We start from the raw sequence: 24,542 nt of genomic DNA, 5'->3' as shown, positions 1-24,542 counted from the left end.
TAGCACTGAAAGCCTAAAGTATTCTTTTGTCTTTTGAAGTAGAATCTCCTGTTCACCTCCTGTCACTTCTGCTGCTTGGAAAAACAAATGGAAAAGCCCAAAACCAGAAATGAAAAAAAATTAAGTAACATTTTTCAGTATCATCGTAGGTGCAGAGGAGCCTGTTTGGGAACCTAACACTTGCTATGTTCCTACTCTTTTTAAGCTCTTCTGTTACCCACATTGTATGCTGGATTCTGCCCAGATGCCTGATCACTAATAAGCTACTTGTTGAGGACGTCTTGGAGGAAAATTGACTCTGTTAGTCAGCCTGATTGGTATCAGGGTCTGAAGGACATATTTCTCACTACATTATGTAGTCATTTCTCAGTCATTATGTAGTCCTCATGTGGTACATTCAGAAGGACTAAAGCTTAAAAATATCTTTGATGGTGACCAAAGACTGGCAACAAATCCCCAATGTATGTATCGTTGGATTCATTTTCTTTGCCATAATTTAGTATTCTAGTGTGATTTTCTATCAAAGGAAGTCATGCAGACTTAGAAGGGATTGAGAGGGTTGGAACCATTCACCTGTCCAGAACAGGACTGGGTAGGGTGTTCATGGCTAAGGTTGTTTAGGTCATTTGCAGAGACTTGCAATACTGGAGTCTGCTCCAGGAGTCTGAAGCTTGTGTGTCAGTGTATTGCAGTGCTTCATTAACCATTACTATTAAAAATATTTAATGGATGTGTAATGTGAATGATCTGTGTTTTAGGCTCACTCCTTCTTGTCCTCCTAGATGTGGATAATAGAATGTACTGTTTTCCTAATGAAAGGTTGCTGTGTTCACCAACAAGCTTCTGCTGTAGCTTAACCATGTTGCTTATGCTCTTTTTTGAAATTTTCATCAGTTGTGGGGTTTAGGTCTTACTTGTATTCCTTTTTTATTTTGTTCACAGCCAGTTCAGATATTTCTTTAGTATATTGAATTGTACAAAATTCTTACTTTCTACTCTAGAAAACATGAAGTTGTTTCCATTTGTACAGTTGGGGAATCCTTTTTATTTGCTCTAAGGCATTTATTCAAAGTTATATGAGTTTATAAGAATAAATTCATATGAATGGTCTTGCATCCAAAATACAAATTATTTTAAGATTTCTCTGTCATGTGAAGTCAGTGAATATGCAGGATTATTCCACTAATGGTTAAGTATCATGTTTTTTCTAGAACTGCTTCTGAATTTTACATAGGTAAATTTCTGTCAACTATTTCCAGCTTTATAACCAAGAAAAGGTCATATTAGAGTAGAAGGAATCTGATCTTCAACTAAATGTGAGGAAAATAATTGACTTGTGCTTCTTTCCATGGTTTTGCTGGAGTGAGATGAAAATGTCTTACACTCACACAGCCATTCAGAAAGGGATCTCCTGCTTAAAGTTGAATTCAAAGTAGGTTACTCAGGGATTTTCTAGACAAGTCTTGAAGTCCTCCAAGATGGAGAGTCCACAGTGGCTGCTCCATATCCTCATAGAAAAAAATTTTTCCTTGTATCCAGCCAGAACCTTCTCAGTTGCACTTTTATGTCCATATTTTCTCTATTTAAACTGTTTTGAACCTGAGTCAGGAGAGCAGCTCTGTCTTGCAGACAGGTTTATAGGGGTAAGGGAAGGCTGCCAGCAGGTTCTCCTGAAGCCTCCTCCTCTCCAGGCTCAAACCCCCAGTTCCCTCAGCCTCTCTGCAAGGCATAGCTTCAGCCTCTCAAGTAGGCTGTCTCACGAGTGTCAGGAGTGGAATTGCTTCTCTGGATCTATTGGCTTCAGTCCCACAGATGTGTCTTAGGATGCTGTTGATGCATGTGAGATGGATGTTAATATCTTGATGATTCAGCACTTGAGAAGAATGTTGCAATTTAGTCATTTCAGCAATCTAGGGCACTAAGAGAAGTCATAAAATACAGTCAACAAGTGTGTTCTGCTACCTTAATACATTCGTTAGGTTTCCTGTGGTGATGCCAGCTCAGCTGTGTTAATCTTCCTTTTCTCTCTGACTTCACCTCCTCCAGGTTTTAATTCCATTAGCCAGTCTAATTTGTCAGAGAAATATGGGGATCACATTTACTGTTATGCTCCTACTTTTAACCATGTGGGAATCAGCAGATAGGGTGGATGAGAAACCCAAAGAAGTGCTCTAGAGAGGGGAAGTTGGGTAGTGGCAGCTGAAGCCCTGATGGTGGTGCAGACCAGGGCTGGTGTTTGGCAGCCAACCAGCACAGCCTTACCTAGGCACCAGGCACTGCTACTTGAGTGGGTTTGGGTGCTTAGAGCTGTGTGACAGAACTGGAAGCATTACAAAGAGTCAAGGGAAGGAGCCAAGTTCATAAAAATGTGAAGTTTGCCAGTTTGATTGCTCCCAGAAACCTTTTAAGTTCCATAAGGGGAGTTAAAATTTAATACTCTGGAGCTAAACATGGAGACAGACTTTTTGTCTGGTAGGAAACTGGTGATCTGTAATGAATGTTGTCTCTAGAGGTTTTCCCTATAAGTGGTTCCTGCTTGTTCCTGGTTTTTGACTCATTTCTAGAATATGTTTCCCACTCCCAACCACTTTTTAACCTAGAAATTCGTCTTTCTGTTTTTCAGTGTGCTTATCAATAACATGTAAAAAGAAGAGTAAGTGTCAGCATGGATTACTCGTACTGTTACTAGTCCACTTCTGTTTGAGAGAAAATATTCTTTTTGCTCACCTGTAGTTTGGCCAAACACAACTTCTAAGAAATATAAGTTTTTCTGTGACAGAAAGAAACACCTTTCTCATTTTGCATTGATTGAAGGCTGAAAATTGGTCACATTCTGGTGGAAGAGTAGTTTATGTTCACTTGTTGTTATCTAAAGGTATGAATGTTCTTTTCTGCATAATGGTACTCTTACTTGATTAGGTGATGTTTCTAATGCCCAAAATGTTTATGATTCTTTGAAGAGATTATTTTTGCTGGAGTATTTTTTATTTTTTCTATTTTTGTCTGTACAGTTGCTGGACCTGGAGATTGTAGTTGCATTTTTCTAGATGCAAGCAGATTCAACAACAAGCACTGTCATGCTCAGAGAATTTGCTTTCTTACCCCTGAGCTTGGCTCCATTGCTGCTAGAAGGAAAGATTCAATAAGTAGTCTCAATTAATTTATACTTTTCCTGGGCTCTGCTGTGAGTGATTATGTTAATGGTAATTACTTCTGTGTACTTCATAAGAAAGTACTGGGAGATTGTCGGGAGCAGTTCTGTTCAGGCACGTATCCTTCACTATGCTACTGACCTTGTTTATATCCTGGTCAATAAATGTGATTTCTGTAAGATAACAGAAAGATGTCAACTTCTGTTCATATTTTTTCATTGGTTATGAAGAGAAAAAATACAGCTTTTTCCTCAGGGCTGACATGTCCCAAATCATCTGAATTAAAGACTTGGCCATGGAAGCACTAGGCATATACAGTTCTAGTTCTTCCCATAAACTTTGTTTTATATTTGTATAGCACCAAAAGAAGCACATGAGCTTCTTTTTAGAGCCTGATTTAAATAATTAAGATAGATTTTTAAATTTCAGGTACAGAGAAAGAGAAAATACTAGCAGTCACTGTCACTGGGAAAGGTATTTTCTCTTCAGTGTAATACATTTAAATTTCTCTCACTGGCATGATTCACATCTTCATTATGTTTCAAAAGCAAGTGCAGTAAACAAATGGGACAGCAATATAAAGCTGTGTTGTGAAAGTAAGCTTTTTAACTGGCAGGGATGGATACCTGCCTTGGAATGCTGGATATTCTATGTTTCTGCTTTTTTAGAAAGCTATTTCAGAAACTGACATCATAACATTAGGGCAAGATACTCATTACTGATAGGCCTGAAGCACTAGAGATCATTAGCACAGAGATGGACTGTTACATTCTAAAATTGTCTTAAGTAACCTGGCAGCTTCATTTTCTGTTCCAGTGTAGTTCAGAATACAGTATTATTCTGAACAGCACTGTTCTTGATAATGAAATAACCTTGTGGCTTTGTTACAGTCCGGTGCAGTTCCCTGGTTTTGGCCAACTATGTTGTCAGTAATGTAAATGGAGAATAGATTTAGTGATCTTTTGTAACAGGCCAATGTGAGCAGTTCTGTTCACCAGACAGACACCACAACTGTCCTATTCTTTAGTTTCTGTCTATAATTTCTTCCAAAATCTAGACGGATTAGAGCCAGTTTGATACCAGCCACAAATGTTCTCTTCACAAGGTACTTTCACACCATATTTAAAGTAAGATTTGGGTTTTGTGCAATACTGACTCCTTCCCCAAGCCCTGCAGAAGATTGCTGCAAAAGCTCTATTCCCTTGCTCTACACTGGGCATTTCACAGACTGTTTTCTTCAAAGCAAAAACTCTTGAGACCAATAATTAGTTGGAAAAGTTCCCAAAGCACTTTCTGTTGGGCAGTGTAGTTCCAATGGATCTGTGTGTAAGAGGTTGAGATGTAGGATGATTTCTCAATGTTTGCAAAATGTGCTGGTTTGGGAGGTTACAGGGAGACGGAGACGAGAGCAACAGGATTTGAGAGACTCTCAGCAATGCAAGCAGGACACTGGGTGGGACAGTGATTCTTCCCTCTGACTGCCTGTGGCACTCTTGTTGCAGAGGTGGCTCTGCTATGTGCAGAGCAGTTGCTGAACTTGCTCACATTACAGAGCACAAATAGTAGGTTGCCATAAAATGCTTTTTCAGTGGACCAGTGGTGGTTCAGGAACAGCTGGCATGGACTGGAGCTTTTCTAATAGTGGTTGCTCAGGATTCGACCTCTTCATCTCACAAGTCACTTGGAGTATATAGATTTGTCTTGGGTAGGTACATTGTAAGGTTCTTCTTCTTGCTCCATTTCCTTGTGTAGTAGGTCACAGGTGACATTCTAAAGCTGGCATTGTGGTGACAAAAGCTGTGCCCAACTCATGCAAATTGTATGTGCAGTTCAATTGTACAATGTTCGAGAACCTCCAAGGGGGGAGGTGCAAGGCAATGGTAGTTAGCAACTTGATTTTTCATGAAGGTATCGCTAAGGCTGTGTTTGCTGCTGCTGTTCCCACATAACTTTGAAAGAATCTCATCATATTCTCACAGTAACTCTTTGAAGCGTCAGTGGATCTTAATTAAACTTGAACTTTCCCAAAATGCTTATTTTGTTAACCAGACATCTTGCTTGAATCAAACTGGAGCAGATTATTGCATGGTTTGTTTCTGTTGACAGCAGAAATTAATCCCGATTAATTTCTACTGTTCAGCATTTCACTGGTGGGAAATAAGAGGTAGCACTGTAGGCACATCAGAGTTTGGCTACAGCCTGAACATCAAAGGACCAGCATTTCCCAAGCATGTGCAAGGGCTATGTTACCTGAAGGTCACTGCTTGTTCAAGCTTTGAAGTATGATACTATACATGGTGCATGGCCTTGGAGAAAATACGAACATTTCGTGGAAAGAATGGGTATTTTTAAACTTGTATTACTAACTGGTACTTCATGTAGGTAAAGTTAGGTGTGTTAGCACAGATGCAGAAAGTGGGTTTTAAGACCTAGCAGTGCTCTTTGCTTCTCCTACATGTAAGCATTGCCTGTCTGTGTGTCTGTCACCGCTGCTTTCTCATGTTCTATCTTGAGACTCTGCAATAAGATTATCTGAAAAGGAGCTTGTAAGAGGCATGTGCTCATCTTTGTCTCTTGAATTCAGTTTTATTGATCCATAGTTTGTTTGGGATTTCACATCTAAATCTCCTACTCGACATGCCTCTCTTATAACAAAACTTGTGTTTCAGAAAGCTGATGATCCTGCAGTGTAAACTTTGGGATTTATTGTTTTCCTCGATAAATTAAAAATGCATCTTGTTTGGGGCAAAAAAGATGGAAGAGAGAACGCCATCATCAAGCCACAGCCTAAATTGGCACTAGGTTAAATTCCTTTGACTGGCAGTTCTTGGTTTGAAATTAAATTCTAAGAAATTAAAGAACTTAAGATGTGGAAAAGTATAGCTTGGCTATCACTGAATGGTTGAGGTTGGAAGAGACATGTAAAGCTATAAATATGCATGTGTGAAGTTACAGTGTACCTTAGGAGTCTACATAAATTTCTTATGGAACATACTTTCCATAAGATAATCATGCTCCATGTTTATTGTTAAGATCAGTTTGTCCCAAGTACTTGGTAAAGTGTATGTGTATGAGTCTGTTAGGATTATGTGTTGTTATCTCATACACACACACAAATGTAGTAGTGCAATTTGTGAACTCCCATATATATGTATGCACAAGGAACTAAAGTCGCCAGATCTCACCTCTGCTCATTTGCTAGTAACACAAGGAACATTTTCTCAAAGGAAAAACATCAATGGCTCTTACTTGATATAAAGAATTTGTGCTGGGCACATACAAAGTAACACATTGCTACTGAAGGTACAGGAGATGTGGCCTCATGCAAACTTGTGTGTGTGTGTAGGTGTATTTTTCAACTTTCTTTTCCCTATTTTTTGCTCCAGTTTTTCATGGTTCTTCCTTCTGGAAGCAAGCATGAGTTGTCAGTGAGCATAGCTTATCTGGCTCGGTGTCAGAAGCAGAAAATACCTCAGTCAAACACTTGCTAAACGAAGGGAGGATGTGAAATTAGTGCCTGCTTGTGTTACTGTTTTCTGATACTCATGCTGAAAACATGAGTACCAGGTTTACTCTGCAGTTCATGTTAGCATGTTTAATATTTTTGATGAAACAAACATCCTTGTTACATTTTTACGTATTTCTTGCATGAAACGTTAGTATTGTTGAGACATCTGTTAAATTAAACTTTTGTTTTTATTTAGGTGTATGACTTGGATGGCATCTCCTTGATTCTGGACAGTTGCAGCATTGATGACAACAATCCTTGTATCCTTTACAAAAGAATTCTGTTTATTGAATATGACTCATGAGAAAAGGTGTGGGGGTTTCACAGATTTATGCCAGCATTGCATTCACTGGGTATCTAAATGTAACTGGCCTCATGAGCTTCCTGGTTATATTTAAATAGTTCAGAAGTGAGTGAGGGCAGAAATAGGCTTCCATGAACTGGATTCTAAGTAAGTTAACTGTGGTTATATTCTGTTTCCTAAAATAATAACTATTTCTGGTTTGCAAGTGCCTATTCAAAGAGCTGTGACTGAAATCTGAATTCAGACTCTGGTCATTGTATCAGATTGTAGAGCTTTTGCTTCCACTGAAATCTGTTCAGGAAACTGAAATAGGTACCCCATAGATTCTCTACGCTTATTAAATCAGATTGGGGAACTTGTTCTAAGCAGAGACAAGGCTAGCAAGCTGTTATGAAAATATGTATAATTGAGAGAATCAGTGATGGAAATTACTGAAATATTGGGGAGATTTTAATATTATTAAATATATGTTAAATGAAGCATTGTGCTTCATATTAATTTCTTTTTCTGGAATTTAAGAGCAGAAACTTCCAAAAATAAATTGCTATTAGAGGGAAATAATCTGATATTGAAGATAAGCAGTTCTTAAGCAGTTATCCAACTCTACAAGTAATACAAGTGTGTTCAGTGAGCTGTGATTTTCTGTAATGTAATCATTAGCTCTTTGTAAGTTTCTGGTAAGTGCATCTGGAAATCAAATATCTTTCCTATAGAGAGTCATGTCAGGTTTTTTATACTGAACACATGAAACAGGTTTTCAAATTATTATGTAAGAAAAAGCATACTTTTTTAAACAAGTATCAACAAACAAACAAAAGAGTAGTGAAAATGTTTCATATTCTCTCAGTTGTGTCCTGCAGAACATCATCTACATATAAATATATCTTAAAATGATGAAATAATGTAGATGATAGCACAATGTTAACAAGCTGGGTGGAGGAGCAAGAGGTGGTAAGTATCCTCTGAGTTATTCAGTTTGATGGTTTATATCTGTGAGTTTTACATCCTCAGTATTCCTGTAGTTTGAGACCTGGCAGTGCCTCTTGACAGTGCACTGAGTGGCAGAATTGTATTTCCATGGTCCACATCTGGTAAAGGGCACTGCTGGATGTGGTGGGATGGCCAGGGAAAGTTACCTTTCCCTAAATGGAAAAGCAGCCCTGAGAAAACCTAGTAAGGAGTTTTGGTCCCAAGTGACTCACCTTTGCTGAAAAGCACAGCTGTGCAACCACTTCTAGGATTAATCCTTCATTTTAGCTGTAGTAAAAGAGGATAACGTTTGAGATGCTCAAAGGGTAGAATTGTAGTTTATGATCCTGAATGAAAGGAAAATAAAATACCATGAGACTCTTTACTGTGCTTTGAGCAAAGTAGAACCTCTTGCACCTTTTGATACAGGCTGACATTTTATGACTGTACCATAACCTTCTTACTAGAGGATAAAACTTTGTTTACTTGGTTTTTAAAGCCATAATAACACCTTTTAATGGAAATTTTCACCAGTGATCCATAGCATACACTATTGGGGGATATGGAAAAGTGAGTAGCACATGGGCACAAGGAGGATTTGCCTGCTGTGGCAAAGTTTGCTGCATCAGCTTCTGGAGTGCAGCTCCTGGCTATTGCTGTTTATTGTTTTGACCCCTTGCTATTCCACGTGCTCTTGTGCTACATGAAGTTAATACTCCCCTGCTTCTTTCCTGCCTCTAACATTCCTCATCTGCTGCCTTCCCAGCAGGTTGTACACAGGGAAGCAGAAGAGACATTTGCAGTTTAGATCCGCCTCTACTTTCATCTGCTTTGCAGCATGTTTTGCTACTTCTGGACACCACAAAGCAGGTCCTTAGTAGTATGTAGGAGCCTGAATCCATTGCATAATATTTATTTGAAGAGATTTGACTGTTTCTTTGCTCTCTCTGTGCACCTGAGTCCTTCCTGGCACAAATCCCAGAATCACTGAATGGGTAAGGCTGGAAGGGACCACAGTGGCTCATCTGCAGTTTGCCAAGGTGGGGTGGAAAGCTGCAAGAAAAATCTCAGCATAGCTCTTCAGACACGGCTCCTTCAGAAGTCATGTCCAGAAAGTTCACTTTACATTTTTATTCCTAGTGCCTGTTTTTGTGGTTTCAGGCTGTGTTACTTGGATTTCTCCTTGGACAAAACTGACCAGAAAAAGTTTCACCCAGAATCCTTTCAAATCCTTCTTAGATTTCTTAGTAAGTCTTGGTAGATGCACATTTTGTTTTGGAGTCACCTGAGCTCTACAGTTAAGATGTCACTGTGTTTTCTCCATTTTACTAGAAAAGTTCTGCCTCCAAATTACACATACAAAATTTCTCACCAAAAAGTGTAACTTTTGTGGTAAAAGCGATAGGATTTTTTTCTGGATGGAAAAAAAATAATTTCCCTGAAGTGTGCAATTTATCAGGAGAAGCTGGACTGCCATGTTAGATGTTAAAGGAGCTCTTTATTACCTTTGAGAGGAAAAAATTCTTTGATAAATCTTTTTATTTGTAGCATATGGAAGCATACTGAAAGAGGAAATGGGTCTTCTCTTATCCTAAAATAAATTCCTTTATAAACCTGTCATTACCTTAAAATTGCATCCTTTGAGATCCTGAACAGTTCTGTAATGTGCATAGAACTACCTGCGAGTTTGTGGCTTACGAAATTCAACTGACATGTTTGCATTATTTAATTAATTGTTTAAATTCATCTTTCAGTCCCCAGTTTGGGAGAACTGTTATCTTGTCAAATTGCATCTCAGACTTGTAACTTCTAATTTATACTAGCAAAGAGGTTTTTTTCCCTCAGGATATTTCATGAGTAAAAGCAAACAAGCCACCACTCTCGTTAGTTACAGGCATGAAAATGATTATGGTCAGTTAAAAACCAATTTACTGTACATCTCTCATTATTTGAATCGGTATTTTAATTTTCCAGTTACTACAACTTTGCATGTAAATTCAACAGAGAGATGCTGTAGGATGCCAGATTTTCCACTTGTGGCTATTAGGCTTTCAGCACAGGACAAAAGGTAAACAGAGTGAGTCTGGGGAGATGCAGATTCATTAAGAGTTAAACTTCAAAGAAGGTTTAATACCACTTTTTCTATACCCGTTAAATCTTCCATGGATTGGCTGTCCATAACCGTCCTTCTTCTTTCAAAGGAAAACAGGATGTTTCAAAATGCAAGCAGAGTTACTTGCCTTTAGATTAAGGAGAGATTCCTGTATGAGCTAATCTTTTCGTTTTGAAAATTCAGTTTCTTGTTCTGCTTCTGAAAAGTGGGAACATTGTGCTTTACCTTTGTAACCTGTGCTTAAAAACAAATGTATTCAATCCACTAAAGGATAGCAGAGTGGGTTGGAGATGCCTATCTGGGTAATACCAGTAAAAAATTTACTCCAAATCCTGCTTTTCAGCTTACTCGTGTTGAAAAGGTGTTCTAAATTCAAATATCTTCTATTTTGCTCTCTTGAGTCATCATCTTCGTCATCTCTGACTGGCTCTGTCATCAGACAAGAGCCCTTCCTTTTGTTCTTGCCTTTTACCTCATCCTAAGCTCTTCCTGCTCCTTCCAGCTTCATTTCTGCCCTTTCACAGATTCCATTTCCTTAAGGTAAACATGAGGAGGGAGGTCAGCCCATTCCGATCAAAATACTTTTGACCCCAATCACTCAAAAAAGGTGCTTACGAGAGGCTTTAAATAAACGGACCTGTTTATTATTGAAGACTTTTCAGTTTACGTTAACTAAACTCTTTGGTTTTTCACTGCTTCCTGATATTTGTGCTCATGAGTAGTGCACACAGATGTGTCTTTTTTTGCTTTCCAGTGGCTGTCCATAGAAATATTTATTACTATTTTGGGGAAAAAAAGATATTATCTAGAGTACTGCAATGTAATAGCTGTTAGTGGTAAAACTTGAAAGTCAGAAGTGAACTGCAGTTTCGAAGATGGAATATTCCTGTTTTTTCAGGCTGCTTGCCAATCTTACCCTTTTGAGATTCTTACAGAAGGTGTCTCAATAAATTGATTTTGTCAATGTCTGGATTTAGTCAGAATGACCTTATCTAATTATCTATTTTATATTAAACTGTTAATTAACACACTTTTGTGTTAGCCAAGAAACCAGTCGAACATGAAGAAAAGATACCCTGCTGTGAGGATATATGTTTATATATACATGTGCATATATACATGCATATGTGAGTAAACACCTAGCAAGCTATGTTTTAGGAGTAAGAATTTTCAGCATTTGTGAAAGGAAAACTGTGGTTGATATGAATATCCATACACAGATCCTTTAGTTTGAATAATGGATGAAAATGTAGAAAGAGTAAGTTAATTTTCAGATACTCTATCCAAAGCTGCTTCTGTTATGTTCAGTCATCTGAGAGGTAGACTGAAAATACTTTTGACTTCATGGCAGCAGCAAGTATAATTGTGGTTCATGAAACTGGCTAAAGCTGGAGGAAATCAAGTTGCTATGGTCTACAACAATGGCAGTTTGTTTTTGCAAGATGCCAGTAAGGACTTTTGGGGGAGCTGACAGACATTTTTATCTAAGTTACAGAGTGCAACCTAAAACAGGCCACATGCTGTAAAATAGCTTCACCACTGAATGGGAGCCAGTAGAAAGCAAAACCAGAGTGAGTTGACTTTTTAGAGTGAGCCATCACAGAGCTGAGCATTTTCATATACACGTGGCTATCCCATGTGTGTTGCCAAGAAAATACAGCACAATGTCAGTTCAGCAATGGTTGCCTTTTTTTTTGGAAAACTCATTTCAGGCACTGACAGTGCATTAAGTAGTTCGATGTGACCTATTTGATTCTGTGTTTTCATAAGCATACATAAAATCACATTATTATATGGTCACTGGGAAAGACCTACACTACTGATGAGAACTGTAATGATCTCCTCATGCCCAGTCAAGTTCTACCCACTTGGACAGAACTTGGCCCTCCCAACCCAGGCCATGCTGTGATTCTGTGGAATTACCCTTTTCCTCCTCACACTGACACTTGCTTTGCTGCACAAGTAAGTTTGAAGGCTGGGTGAATGCACTCCCCTGGGCTAAGGGGGAGTGTATTCTTTGGTAGAGGGTCTCAATTTTGTATTATTGCTGGTCGCTCTGTGTCATTCCTGGATGTCATGTTACTTTCTATCAACCAGTACTGAATGTGTCACTGTGACTTTAACGAGCAGTGGTTGAGGTCAGCAGTGGAAGAATGGGACTTGTCAGCACAGGTTAAGAACATAAATCACTTGGTCTGAACCCCTCATTCATAGAGCCAAAAGGAAAATAAAATCACAGCTAAGTGGAAGCCAGCTCTACCTGTTCTCACTGGCACAGGTTGCCCAGAGAAACCGTGGCTGCCCCATCCCTGGAAGTGTTCAAGGCCAGGTTGTACGAGGCTTGGAGCAGCCTGGTCTAGTGGACAGTATCCCTGCCCATGGAACTAGATGAGTTTGGAACTAGAGTTGGAACTAGTTTGGAATTAGATGAGCTTTAAGGTCCCTTCCAACCCAAACCAGTCTGTGATTCTATTCTATGATTCCACCATAGATGGAACTAGGAAAGCGAGAAGTCGCTGTATTGCCATGCTCCAGTTAAATTCCTACATGCTGAGAATTGCCTTTAAAGAGAGTGGAGAGAGTGGAGGATTCCTGCTTTGTGACATATGCACAAACCTGAACTCTGTCTGAGTGTAATTGTAAGGTACAGAGAAGAACTGGTCAGACGAGAAGCTGGAACAGGTACAGTTGCGGTTATTCATTGAGCAAGAACAGTCTGAGAGGGGCTTATTTCTTTCACCTGATTCAGCAGACAAAATCCTGCCCTGTTCTGCAAGTTGCTGTGAATTGTTTTTACCTGTACTTTGTTAGCGACTAAGGGATACCAGGGGCCTGTATGGCTTTAGAGGGGAATCCCTCAATGTTGTATCAGGGTGGGGCTTTAGTAGGCTAGTTTCTGAAGTGATTCACTAGAGGCTTCAGCCAAACAGCTATTTCCAAACACCACTTTTGGTTGTAGTTGGGAAGGTCACCTGCCTACCAGTGCCTACTGCTGTCACTATCTATCAAGGGTGTTTTTTACACTCTTTAAAGAAGCATTGCCAAGTTATCCAGTCATTTCTTACATCAGTGTTAATGGACCAAAGAGATCTCGATTCCACTCCAAGTAGATTTTTCAGTGTTTTGCCTAAAGTGTTCTGAATGGGATTATTATAAAGCTCCAAAGGGGGAGGAGCCAAATGCTTCTCCCTGTTGGGAAGGTCACAGGAGGTGCTCATGTAACCTAATCTTGCTTTAAATCTCACTTAACATTGCATATCCGAAGAGTTCGGATAACACAACTTCCATGTGTTAACTCATTGTTTATCTTTTCTGGATGCTGCAAACTCTTCAGGGCAAAACTCAGTTAAAGGTGGAGAACCAAGGAAAAAACGTTCCACATTAAGCATATTTGGTAGGTCTAAATTCTGACACAAAGACTGCACTTCTTAAGTATTTATTGCCAGAAAATGTTTGAATGAAAAACAGAATGAAAAAAAAATACGAAGTTTTCTTGTGAGATGTTCTACATCTACTAATTCTGTCTTCCACACTGTTCCCCAGGAAAACTTTTCTCCTGTCAAATGCAACGTTCTCCTTATATGAAAAATACTTGAGACCACAGAAAGAATGCAGTGTGCAGTACAGAAATAGATACTCTGAAAAATTAAAGCGCTTAACCTTTTTTTGTCTTCCAGAAATGACCACAGATCACACTTTGTGTTTTATCATTTAACAAAGTTAAAATTTCTAATGATATATTTCAGGTTGTAGATTGTATCATTCCTAGAATTCTTTTGTTTAGAGCACCTGCAGGATGATTAAAATACTTAAAATAGTTTAAAAATATTGAAATTTAGAGTTTGGGAGGGAGTGGTGGTGGTGTTAGTAATTTCCTTGAGAGTTTATAAAATACTAACGCAGATTTGCAGAGATGTGAATATGAATCTATTCTTCAGTATCTCATTTCTACCCATCTATCACCATTAAGAAATATGTGATGTACAGGGTCCCTCTTAAAGCTGGAGGAAATGTAACAGAGCTATACAGAATGCGAGAAGGTTCTTTCAAATGTTACATTCTAATATTTCTAATCCTTTTTGAGAAGTAATCTCTGTAGGCACCAACTCATGCATGTAAAAATGAGGAATTAAAGTTAATAACTCTATTCCTAAACCAAATATTGTCGTATTTGTCCTCTTCTCTAATCCTCTTGGTGGATTTAAATCCATGACAGGCTTGAATTCTTGAAAGAAGGCTGATCTTTAGTTATCAGGAGCACCCTCTTAAAAAAAAAAAAAAAAAAAAAATATATATATATATATAATATTTCACTGCTTTTATAGCTCTGTGCTGGTTTGGGCAAATTTGGAAATATATCCTCTGAGAGAAGGCAGGTTACAACCACCCCTCCCCCACCAGGTTCGGGAAAAAAAAAATTTTTCTCGAAGGAAGGTGAAAGACATAAAAACTATTTATTTAACAAACACACAGGAAAAGGATAATGATGTTAAATGATAAAACGTCTCGCTCTGCTGAGAGAAACCTGGGAAAATTTCAGAGTCCTTCCATAGGAAACCTCTCTCCTCCTCCTCGGAGCTGGGACGGGGTGGGGCCCCCTCCTCCAGGGCCTCCACCTCGGTGGAAAAAGTCCCGATGTGTTCTGATGTTGAAACAGTCCAAAAAAGAAGAAGGGAAAAAAAACTAAGTCCCAGGAAAACAAAAGTTCAACTCTCCATCTCCCTCCAGAGAAAAAGAAAGCTGAAAGCTGGCTGGAAAGCAAGCAAGCAGGGTGCTTCCCTCTGCTCTTGCTCTGCTCGCCGCAGCAGAATGCAGAGAGAGTTTTATCTGTGTCCTTGAAAACAAACTGTAAACTGCTTTGAAGAGTTTGCTCAGTTTTTTTCTCTCCCCCCTCTCAGGCTCAGTTTAAAGGCACAGAAAGACACAGAATTAATTTCTGGGCATGGGGCAGTGATATGGGATGCACATCATAAAGTCACCCCAAGACAAGCTCAAACAGCTTCCTTGATTTCTCTGTAGACTTACTTTTGAAAAATTCCCCTCTGGGCTGAGACAGAGCACTAGAAATGTGAGAGCCAAAGATTTTTGGTTTTTTTAAGTAAAGCTAGGAGTGGTTCAGAAATATTGTTGAGAATGGAATGCCTACTATAACCACCTTATCATATTTCAGTCTGTCTTCTTGACATTTTTATTCGTGCATGCCTCCAAAGAATATTTGGATGTCATCTGACCAATGCTTTGAATAATATCTTTATTCTGACATTTTTCTGTTGTCCCATTTTTGATCACTGTAATTAAAACAGTTTTATCTTCAGCTGGCAAACGTGTTCTCCTGTGTAGCTCCTTCCTGAGCCTTAAATTGTTTGCCCTCACTTCTTCAGATCTTTTTTCTTTCAATTTGAAAATGTTTTTCAAAATCTAACCTTTCCTTCCTCAATCGGAATATATTTGCAGTCCTTTCCACTGGCCTTGTGGATTTGTTCCTTTCTTCTGGAGTGTGGAGATTTCCTCAAGGAGATGCAGCCATTCCATAAAATTGTAGACAGAATTGTGGCTAATGGCTATTTTGCTAAACAAATAGTTGGTTATAAAAAGTTGCATCTTTCAAAACACCCTTTTATTTAATGGCTGTTATTTTTGGATGCACACTGGGCATCATTTGGTGTCTGTGACCATGGAACTGGAGTTTCATTTACCTTCATTGTTTTGATTATTTGTCATAAAGTGACATTAGAAATTACCATAAGCAGCAGGGGGGAAGTTATGCCATATAAGTTACTCAGAGACCCTGAATCAATAAAATACACATGTACTGTGCTGAAAGATAAGGTGACATGCAAATCCTTGTTGGATCTGTATAAATGGATGAATCGCTCACATTTCTAAACAGAGAAAGAGCTTCAGTCCAAATTGTGTCAGCTCAACTCATCATCTGCCTTAGAGTGGTGAATTATAACTAGCTTGACCACATCTCAGGCATGAATTAGATTGGGTTTTGAAGTGTAGTGCCAAATTTCTGAAAGTTTTGACTCCTGTAATCGCCATTTTAAAGCTTTTTAGAAAAGCTGTTTATTTCTATATGTATGCATATAAATGCACATGAGTAAATGTCTGTGCAAAGGTGGAGCCTTTTTATTTCTGTGTCCCAGGAAATTTAAAAGGACTACAGCCTCCCTGATGTATAATCAGTTTGTAAACACAGTTACCATCCTCCTGTGCTTCATTGCTTCACATCTCAATGTTTGTGGTAGGTTTGAATAGTAATTTGATACATGAGTTTCAACTTAATGGAATTTTGCAATTTTTTTTTGTACTTGGGAAGAGAATTTTTTAACAGTAAGGTAACAGCAGTTGAAGCTTTTTAGTTTTAACATACCAGCCTGCTGACTCTGGTACCTCTTACAGATAGCTAACAGATTTAGTTGTTATGAACTTTTAATATGGAATTATTGTAAAAGAAGGGACTGAAAGAACTGAATATTCTAACTGAAGTACTAGCTTAAGATCGATCAAGAGTGTGATTCTTTATGTTTTAAAATCAGATGATTGTAGTTGCTCATAAATTATGGGTTTCTATTAAAAATGTAAGTCATAATTTACAAAAAATTGGCAGCCTAACAGCAAAAAACGAATGTGTCATATACTTGGTTGTAAGCTGGTATTACAAGTCTGAGCATAGGGAAAAGGAAAACAAGCTGGAGGTTATGGCTTAACTTTTTTTGAAAGTTCTGTAAGCTTTGGCATAGGAGACATTATAATAAAGATAGCCTGACAGAGCTAAACATGTCCTATGGCTTTTGTAGCTCTGGAGTGCTAGACCCAAATTTTGTGTTTAAGTTCATAGTATGCTAAGATGTTCTGGCACTGGGCTTTAAGTCCCGCAGAACATGAAAGGCAGCACACAGAATATAGATTAAATGTTTAGTTGGCAGGCATTAAAGGCTAATAGCAATCTGGGTGCATAATACTGCTCAGAACTGTTAACCCAGAAATACCAGTGATCTAGGGAGAAAAATTCCCATATGACTCTAGGTAAGAAATGTCCCAGTAAATGACTAATTTCTGAAGTAGTAAACCCCATTTAATGAACATAGGGTGCCATTTAGCTGCACATCACTGATGTGAGGATGTAGTTAAAAACGGTCAAGCCTTGGAACTCGAATGAGCCTCATGATCTGCCCTGGCTGTCAGCATTGGACTGTACTGAAAAGGTGTGAAAATGTGAAAGGCTGGAAAGCCTACTATGCTGCTTGTGGGAGCATAGTAGATATTACATATACATACATATTCATAATTATGTATTAGATATACAGCAACTGGATATTGTGAGCTGTTGTTTTTCACTCTTTCTGAACTACTCACAACCAAAGGGCCAGGAAACTGTGCTGTACCTGTAATCGGCCAGATAGCAAATTTTGGCTGATTTTGTTACCTAGTTCTGGTGCCTGTCCTTCAAAAAGGATGCTGAAAAACAGAAATTGGGGGAAGAGACACAAAAATTATGCAAACCTTGGAATATCTCCCTTGGTTTCTTTCTTTAGTTCATGCAAAAAATGCTTTACCATATGCTGGTTATGATCTGGGAATTATTTTCTTTTTTTAATCTATGCTGAAAAGCTGAGTTTGGAAACAATTCTAAACAAATCTAAGCCAGAAATAAATCACAGGCTGTAATGAGCGAGATATTTACCACTAGGACAGTTTATCTGGGGACACAGTGAAATCTTCCAGTTCAGCACTGAAAGTCTTTCAGAGAAAAGGCATTAAAGCATCTTGTGCATGAAACAGAATTGACAGGCTTAATTTCAGGAGGAGCTGACCTTTGGTCATCTGTGTTTGTGCAGAAGTGTTGGGCAAAAGAGGTTTAATAGTCCCATTCTGGTCTTCAAAGTGTATTTGTTGGCCATAGATACTTAAATGGATGAATTGTCACTGAAAGTCATATATGAGGTTTACCATGCCTGTGTGCTGGTTATACAGAAGGTTTAAGTCCCATTTTAAGGAAGCTTGTGTCACACAAGGCACACTTTAAGAAATGGATTCATCATTGCAGATCATGGGTAGACGGCTCAGAGAGTGAGATAAGTGAAAGTAGCCAGAAAGGTGGTGTTTGTCTGCAAGAGGAACACTACTGGCGTGGGAGGTTAGTGAGGGCTTCGGAACTGGAAAAGGTATTTAATGTAGAGTTATTTTGTGCTATGGATGTTTCCTGTTTTCTGTAGGCTGTGAATTAACAGAGAATGTTGCCCTGGTATTGAAACTGTTTTGGTGACTTTAAACCAAATGGTTTTGTCCATTTGTCTGTTCTGAGATGGTGTAATTTAAAATCTCTGTCAAAGCTACGTTCTGCAGGGTGGGATTTCAGCTGCAAACCTCAGTTCAGGTTTTTGGGGATAGGCTTTCTGTCTTCACTGGAATATTTTGTTGAAGCAGCTTCCTTTGGGGAGGGCTGCAGGTGAGGAGTGGGAAGGGCTGGCTGCAAGCTCCTCATGCCAGGCGTGCTGTCCAGTGAAGCTTTGCTGCCACGCTGTGGTGGAGACAGAACCTTGTTTTGTACTGGCTGGTCCATCCCTCTGACCGATCCCTTTGACCAGGTGAGAGTTGCCTGTAGCAGGAACATCTGCTTTCACTTCCCCAGTGTTACAAATCTTATCCCTAAAAAGTGTCATCAGGGATAAATGCCTCTGCCACCATCCAGTGGTGTCTCTGTATTTTGGAGGCTTCTAGACTAGATGGGTTGTGCTATGTCAGCTCTGCAAGAGCAAAGTCAAGCAGGGAGGGAAGAAGGGACATTCCCAGTTTATAGAGTACTTCCCATTTCTAGCTTTTAAACCCAGAATGTGGTGACTGCAATCACAGGTGACAAGAACAGCTGTGCAATAAATGAAAATACACGCAACTGGAGTATTCTAGACTTTTTTTCCTACCTTCTAGGCAAAATATTTTAATTTGTGTAGGATGAATTCCTGATGTTTTCTGATGCTGGTAATTCAATGTCAAGTATAAATATAGTCCAAAGCATTAATTCTAAAAATATAAATTAGCTTCTTGAAAATAAGTAAATAAATTAACATAAAACCTTTAATGCCTTACATTTTCTGTTAATTACTTTTTTGGTAATGTCTTAATCACAAGTAGAAGTCACATAAAGATGTAGAGGAGTTGTAAGGAATTGCTTTGATCTTATACAGCTTCTAGAACTTAATTAAACTACTAAAACCCCAGACAGAAAGAAACTTGTAGAGCTTTGTAAGCAATTTGGCTGATGGTGAGGGGCCAAAATCCTTACTGTCTTGCTACGTGTGCTCCATCACAGCTCTGAGCTGTGATGAACAGCTGTGGTAGTGGTCTAGAGACCTCTTTTAGTGGTGAGAGGAATTATCTTCAAGGTGCTGTGAAACAAAACTGCTTGAAAGGACTGAAAGACTAGTTTATATCTTTTCTGTGTGGTCCTGTCAGGTCTGCAAGTGGAAGTGACTCTAAGTGATGCTTCAGTATTTCATTCCAGTCTGCAGAAGTTTTAATGATAATTGGATTACTTCTTGAAGGCCAGAAAGAAATATAATTATTGTACAATACAAAAATTGTATTTTCATTACCTCTGTTTTTTAGTCCTACAGACCTGTTCCAGAATAGCTCTTAGAAAAGTTGGGTGGCTTTAAGCAATAGATTACATAGACAGCCCATTTGACGAGGGTTCCAACCTGTGAGTGCTGGCTTTCTTAGTAAGGTTTTGTATCTCTTCTTGTATTTGATTAAAATGTAGTTGCTATTTAAATAATAAAAAATTTGATTTAAATGAGGTCATTGGATTGGGCAAAGAAGACCCTCTTTTTCGCGTGAGACCTAATTACTCATAAGGAAGAAAGTCCCTAAGTAATAATTTAGCTATGGAAAACTGACTGTAGTGCAGGAAACATATTAATTTAAAAAAAAAAAGTCCCTACACTATGTAATAAATCAAACTCTCCACCAAGAATGTTATATTTAGAGATCCTTCAGTATTAATAACTATGAAGGGGACTTAGGAAAACAGATGTACGTATTTCATTCTCCTTGTCATCCCTTCAGTATTGTGTATTAGTTAATAATAATAATTAACTTCTAAAACTTGCCTTTCTCAAGCAACATACAACAGACTTCCAAGATTACTTGTGCATTGCCTTTTATCTACCTCATCAGGTACCAACCTCGTTAATAATTTTTTCTGTTTTCATCATCCATAGAATCCAAATTGCTTTATAGAACAGTTCATAGGGGTCCTCGTGGCCGCAGTGGGCTTGTCAATAATGTTTAGATCCAACTGAACTAAGAATGAGAAGGTGGAATGCTCTCCCTGAGAAATGGTCTGTATTGGTCCTCTCCAGCAGTATTGGTTAGCGGTTCCTGGCAGGACACTGTTGTATTTTCACACCCCATTAAACTTACAAACCAGTCACTGTCCTCTTGCATTGACTCCAGCAACCTCTTGTAGCAGAATCCAAGTGAAAAGAACCGGGAGAATTGTGAAAAGTTCCCTTTGCAGTCAGTGGCAAAACTTATGCAGGATTTAGTGGCACTGATTTTCATGGCTTCCAGATTGTAACATTTTTCATCCTGAAGGGACAGTTTTCTCCACCTTTCTTCCTTTCTCTTTGTGTTCCCCTCTCACTGAGCATTGAAGTTATGACCCAAAGGATGATTTTAAATTTTAAATTCTGGAATGAATATGTTACTTAAGCATGGAAGACAGGGCAAGTTGATTCAGTTTTGTTATTTGTATATGTCAAAATAGCATAGAAATGCTAATACACAGTACTGAAGGATTTTGGAAAAGCGTTGCTATAAATGCACAGAAATGTTTGTTTTCAGTCCCTAAACACAGATAGTCTAGTGATGAGGCTTCTGCAAAATAAAATGAATTGTTTTCTTCCTTTTGTATGCCCTCTTCCCTGTGACAGAATATCATAATCTTCACTTGGCTATAATATTAACTTACCTGAGAGTGTAATACACCCATTTGGGAAAATCTTGACAAGTCTGTGCAGTCAAATCTACTGTGGTTGCTGTGTTGCTTCTCTTTGGTGCAGCTTCACAACAAACAGGCTCACGCTCGTATTTGTAGTAACTATGGCAACCTCAGAAGCTCTCTTTCTAAAGCTGTGCATACAATAAAGTGCTTAAAGTGTAGGTAGGATTAGAGATTCTCGAATATGTTTAATTTTCTCTCTGTGTCTCTGTCTTTGGAGAGGTGCAAGAGGGTAATGTGAGTATTAGCTGGGGACTGGCTTTAATCTCCATAGACACTCAAGTCTGCCAGGGTCTGCTCCAAGCTGTCCAAAGGCCTCATCCTCCCCCAGCATGCGAACAAGGGGATCATGAATATTCATGGTTGTGGTCACAATGGAAAACCTACACACAGAAAGGGGTTTCTGAAGGAGTGAAAATGTTATTGAAACCATTTTGCAGCTTCAGCTACAGTAGTCAGTAATGATAAATGCCATAATGGTGATAGTGTTCATAAGATAATGGAGATGTCTTAGATATTATGTAAGCATGAATGGATCTGGCAATAGGAAAAGAGCATTTTCCATAGAGCTTAGCGGTGGGTTTGTGTTGAAGGACATAAAGACGATAGTAGCAGGATCATTCCCAAGGCTAATACACACAAAAGTTTTGCGAGTACTTTTTTTGTCTGTGTGGCACTTTGTGAGATTGAGAAGTCTCACTCTCTGAAAATTGCTGTTACCATTATAGTAAATATGTGTTGACGTAAGTGCTGTATTTTATGCAGAAGCCGTATTTTAGGAACACAAGAAAAATCTGCTCCTCATCCTGGGAGCCAAGCCAGGGAGGGTGGTAGCATGTTTCTCTCCACTGGGAGAACTTCATGTTACTTTTTGGCACTCGTTACATGCCCTAAATCAGACCTGGAAAAGACCTGCTGCGTGTTAGCCTTGGTTTATCTGCATTCATCAACTTGCATGCTTGCTGCTCTGAAATCTATTCTCACCATTGGTGCTAATGACTGAGAGTCTGCACATACATGATTTTATTTCTTTGGCATCTTACTGTTGTTTTATATACTCAAATGTAATCTTCAGTGCAAATACCAAGTTTATGTAATTTAAATATAGCTTGGTACTTGTCTTTTCACTTAATTCTAGTAGTGATGCACTGATAGAAGAGAATATATTGATATTCTCTGTTGTGTTCACCTGTTAAGGCTTTGATGTGATGCATAATTCAATTTGGTCTTAACATCTCTCCTTTATCATTACCTCACACTGGAGGTTTTTTGAATGAAGAAGATGTGCAGCATGCTTCCTGACAAAGTCTAAAGAGGTCTATCAGGAAAAAAATAGCTCCATAGTAGTTAATGCTTTATTATTTTTTATTTTCAATTCTGGACTTCTCAAATGTGAAAATAATTATAAACTGCTACTAAAAGGCTGTTTCACTGACACATGCCAATGCGGGGCTGTTCCCTTCCATTTGTGTCCAAGCTACTCTTCATCTAAACCCTTCCCTGTCTGTTAAGGGTGTGTAAGATTGTTCAAGTCCAGTACCTCTCTTCTGTTGTTTTGTCTGAAGTTCCCATTTTCCCCAGCTGAGTTTTCCCCTCCTGTCACCCCCTGGCAAATGCCCATAAGAACATTTATCTCTGTGCTTAGATGCTCCCCAACCCAAAAGACGTCAAGGAGATGAGTAAATTATGCATCTTCTTCTACTGGATGTGAAGCTACATGTAGTAAATAATTGGTGCCCTGCAGGCAAACCACTCGTGATTCAGAAAGGCTTGGCTCCCATATGGGTAACTTGGGAAAGATTATATCATAACAACTTTTCAGCTGCAGAATTGGGACCAGCATCTCTGACACTTCATAAAATGAACACTGTAGTTCGCTTGGAAGATGCCTGGCTGATAATCCTGGGAATTTAAATCCTTTGTCTACAGCCCTGACATGTGCCTCAATCCTGGCCTCGAGGGACCACCTTGGAAGGTGAATGAGTTGCAGCTTGTGCCTGTTTAAACATCAGCGGGAGCTCCCTGCCAGTGATGGTAGTGTCTGGTCTCCTGGCAAGTGTGTAGAAGCACCCAGGCATGAAGGACTGAGTTTAGGTTATATTAGAAGTCAAAGAATTTTAAGTGTCTCTGACATTATTTGTGCTATTTTCAGATGTTAACCTGGATAAGTTGTCTTTTTCTACATCTCTTCAACTTTTGCAGTGAAAATAATAGTCATCTTTCCTGTACATGATGTACAACTTATTTTGTTTGCCAGTGCTTGGAAGTGTAGTGTTGAAGTGTTCAGATCATAAACAACTGACTTGTTTTTTATTTAAACTTACCGGGAAGATCACTGGAACATTTCAATTGACTGTAATTTTGGTTTAAAACAGTATGTCTTTTTAATTCCTGCAGTTCATTTGGTTGGAGTTTTTTGTTTGCTTGGGGTTTTTTTAACTCAATATAAACCCTAGTAAATTAGCCTGAAGTTTAAGGACATACCTCTTTTAAAATTAAATTGCTTCATATGCAAGTATTTGTAGGTTCAGTGTCAGCACTTGTAAATTTTTCAAACCCTTGATTTCTGCTAGTTTTCTGGGTTTAAGGGATTGGGGGAGGGCTGGGGGAGGTGAATGCAGTAATAAATCAAAACAAACAATGCTTCATCTTTAAATAAATAAATGATCCTTAACTCTGCCCAACAGTTGTGAGCCAGTGGGCAGTTTATGCAATCCGGAATCTCACTGAACAGAACGAACAGAACCAGGCGCTGATTGCGCATATGGAGCAGAAGGGGCTGGCAGACAGCTCTGCCCTCGAGAGGATGGGCTTGGAGATACAGCAACGAGATGACAAGTTAATCCTGCGGTCAGTCAGGAAAAAGCCCTCCTGAGCAAAAATATTAACAATAGTCAAATCAATAAAAGGGTATTTCTCTTATAAAATATTTTCCCTTGCTCAGCAATCAATTCTTTCAGTTTTAGTGCCAGTCTGTTGGAAATGTGTTCGTTTCAGAAAAACTTCCGGATGATGCTTCTGCCTTCCTTTGCTGTAAACAAAAGGACACCTGTGTGTTTTCTGTATACCTGGGTAAATCAGCTTGTGAAAAAAGGTCCTTCTTGTCAGTTGGTTGGAATTTCATTACTTCTTTTTTCATCAGTAGAAGAATGTCATACATGCAGTATCGACTTGTTATAATTTCCTTTGCTGAACCTGGAGATAACTATCGTTAAAAAACTCTACAAAGAAAGAGCTCCTTTGCAGGCTGCCTTCTCCATATAAAAGATCTGTGCAGAGTCAGGGCTAAACAAGCAAAGTTACTCATTTTCAATCATGGGACCTAAATACCTCTATTTATATAAGGATCAAGGGAATGTTGGATGTACTTAAATATTTAGTGAATTAAACACAACGTGTCTTTTGTCTATTTAAATTATTAGTAAACTGTCTTTTCTACCTTGATACCTTTCAGTCTTCATGACAAGTATATTAAAACCAAAGCTGAA

The 24,542-nt window shown here is 38.7% G+C and overlaps 1 protein-coding gene across 4 annotated transcripts in view; it reads left to right on the top strand.

The window, feature by feature from the left end:
* The window catches only part of ATXN10 (ataxin 10), a 99,474-nt gene extending 74,932 nt beyond the window's left edge, over nucleotides 1–24,542 (top strand). For 3 of the 4 annotated variants that reach the window (XM_010410214.4, XM_010410212.4, XM_019292655.3), the window contains 2 exons: nucleotides 6,857–6,920; nucleotides 23,742–24,542. In XM_010410214.4, the coding sequence (XP_010408516.1) occupies nucleotides 6,857–6,920; nucleotides 23,742–23,929 (252 nt within the window). In that variant the 3' untranslated portion in view covers nucleotides 23,930–24,542. Of the gene's footprint in view, nucleotides 1–6,856; nucleotides 6,921–23,741 lie in introns of those variants that run through there. The other variant, XM_010410215.2, reaches the window with a different exon arrangement.

The sequence above is a fragment of the Corvus cornix genome, chromosome 1A (genome assembly GCF_000738735.6).
Source record: "Corvus cornix cornix isolate S_Up_H32 chromosome 1A, ASM73873v5, whole genome shotgun sequence".
Classification (NCBI taxonomy): domain Eukaryota; kingdom Metazoa; phylum Chordata; class Aves; order Passeriformes; family Corvidae; genus Corvus; species Corvus cornix.
The sequence above is the reverse complement of the archived record's forward strand: the minus strand, read 5'-3'. Positions and strand labels throughout refer to the sequence as shown.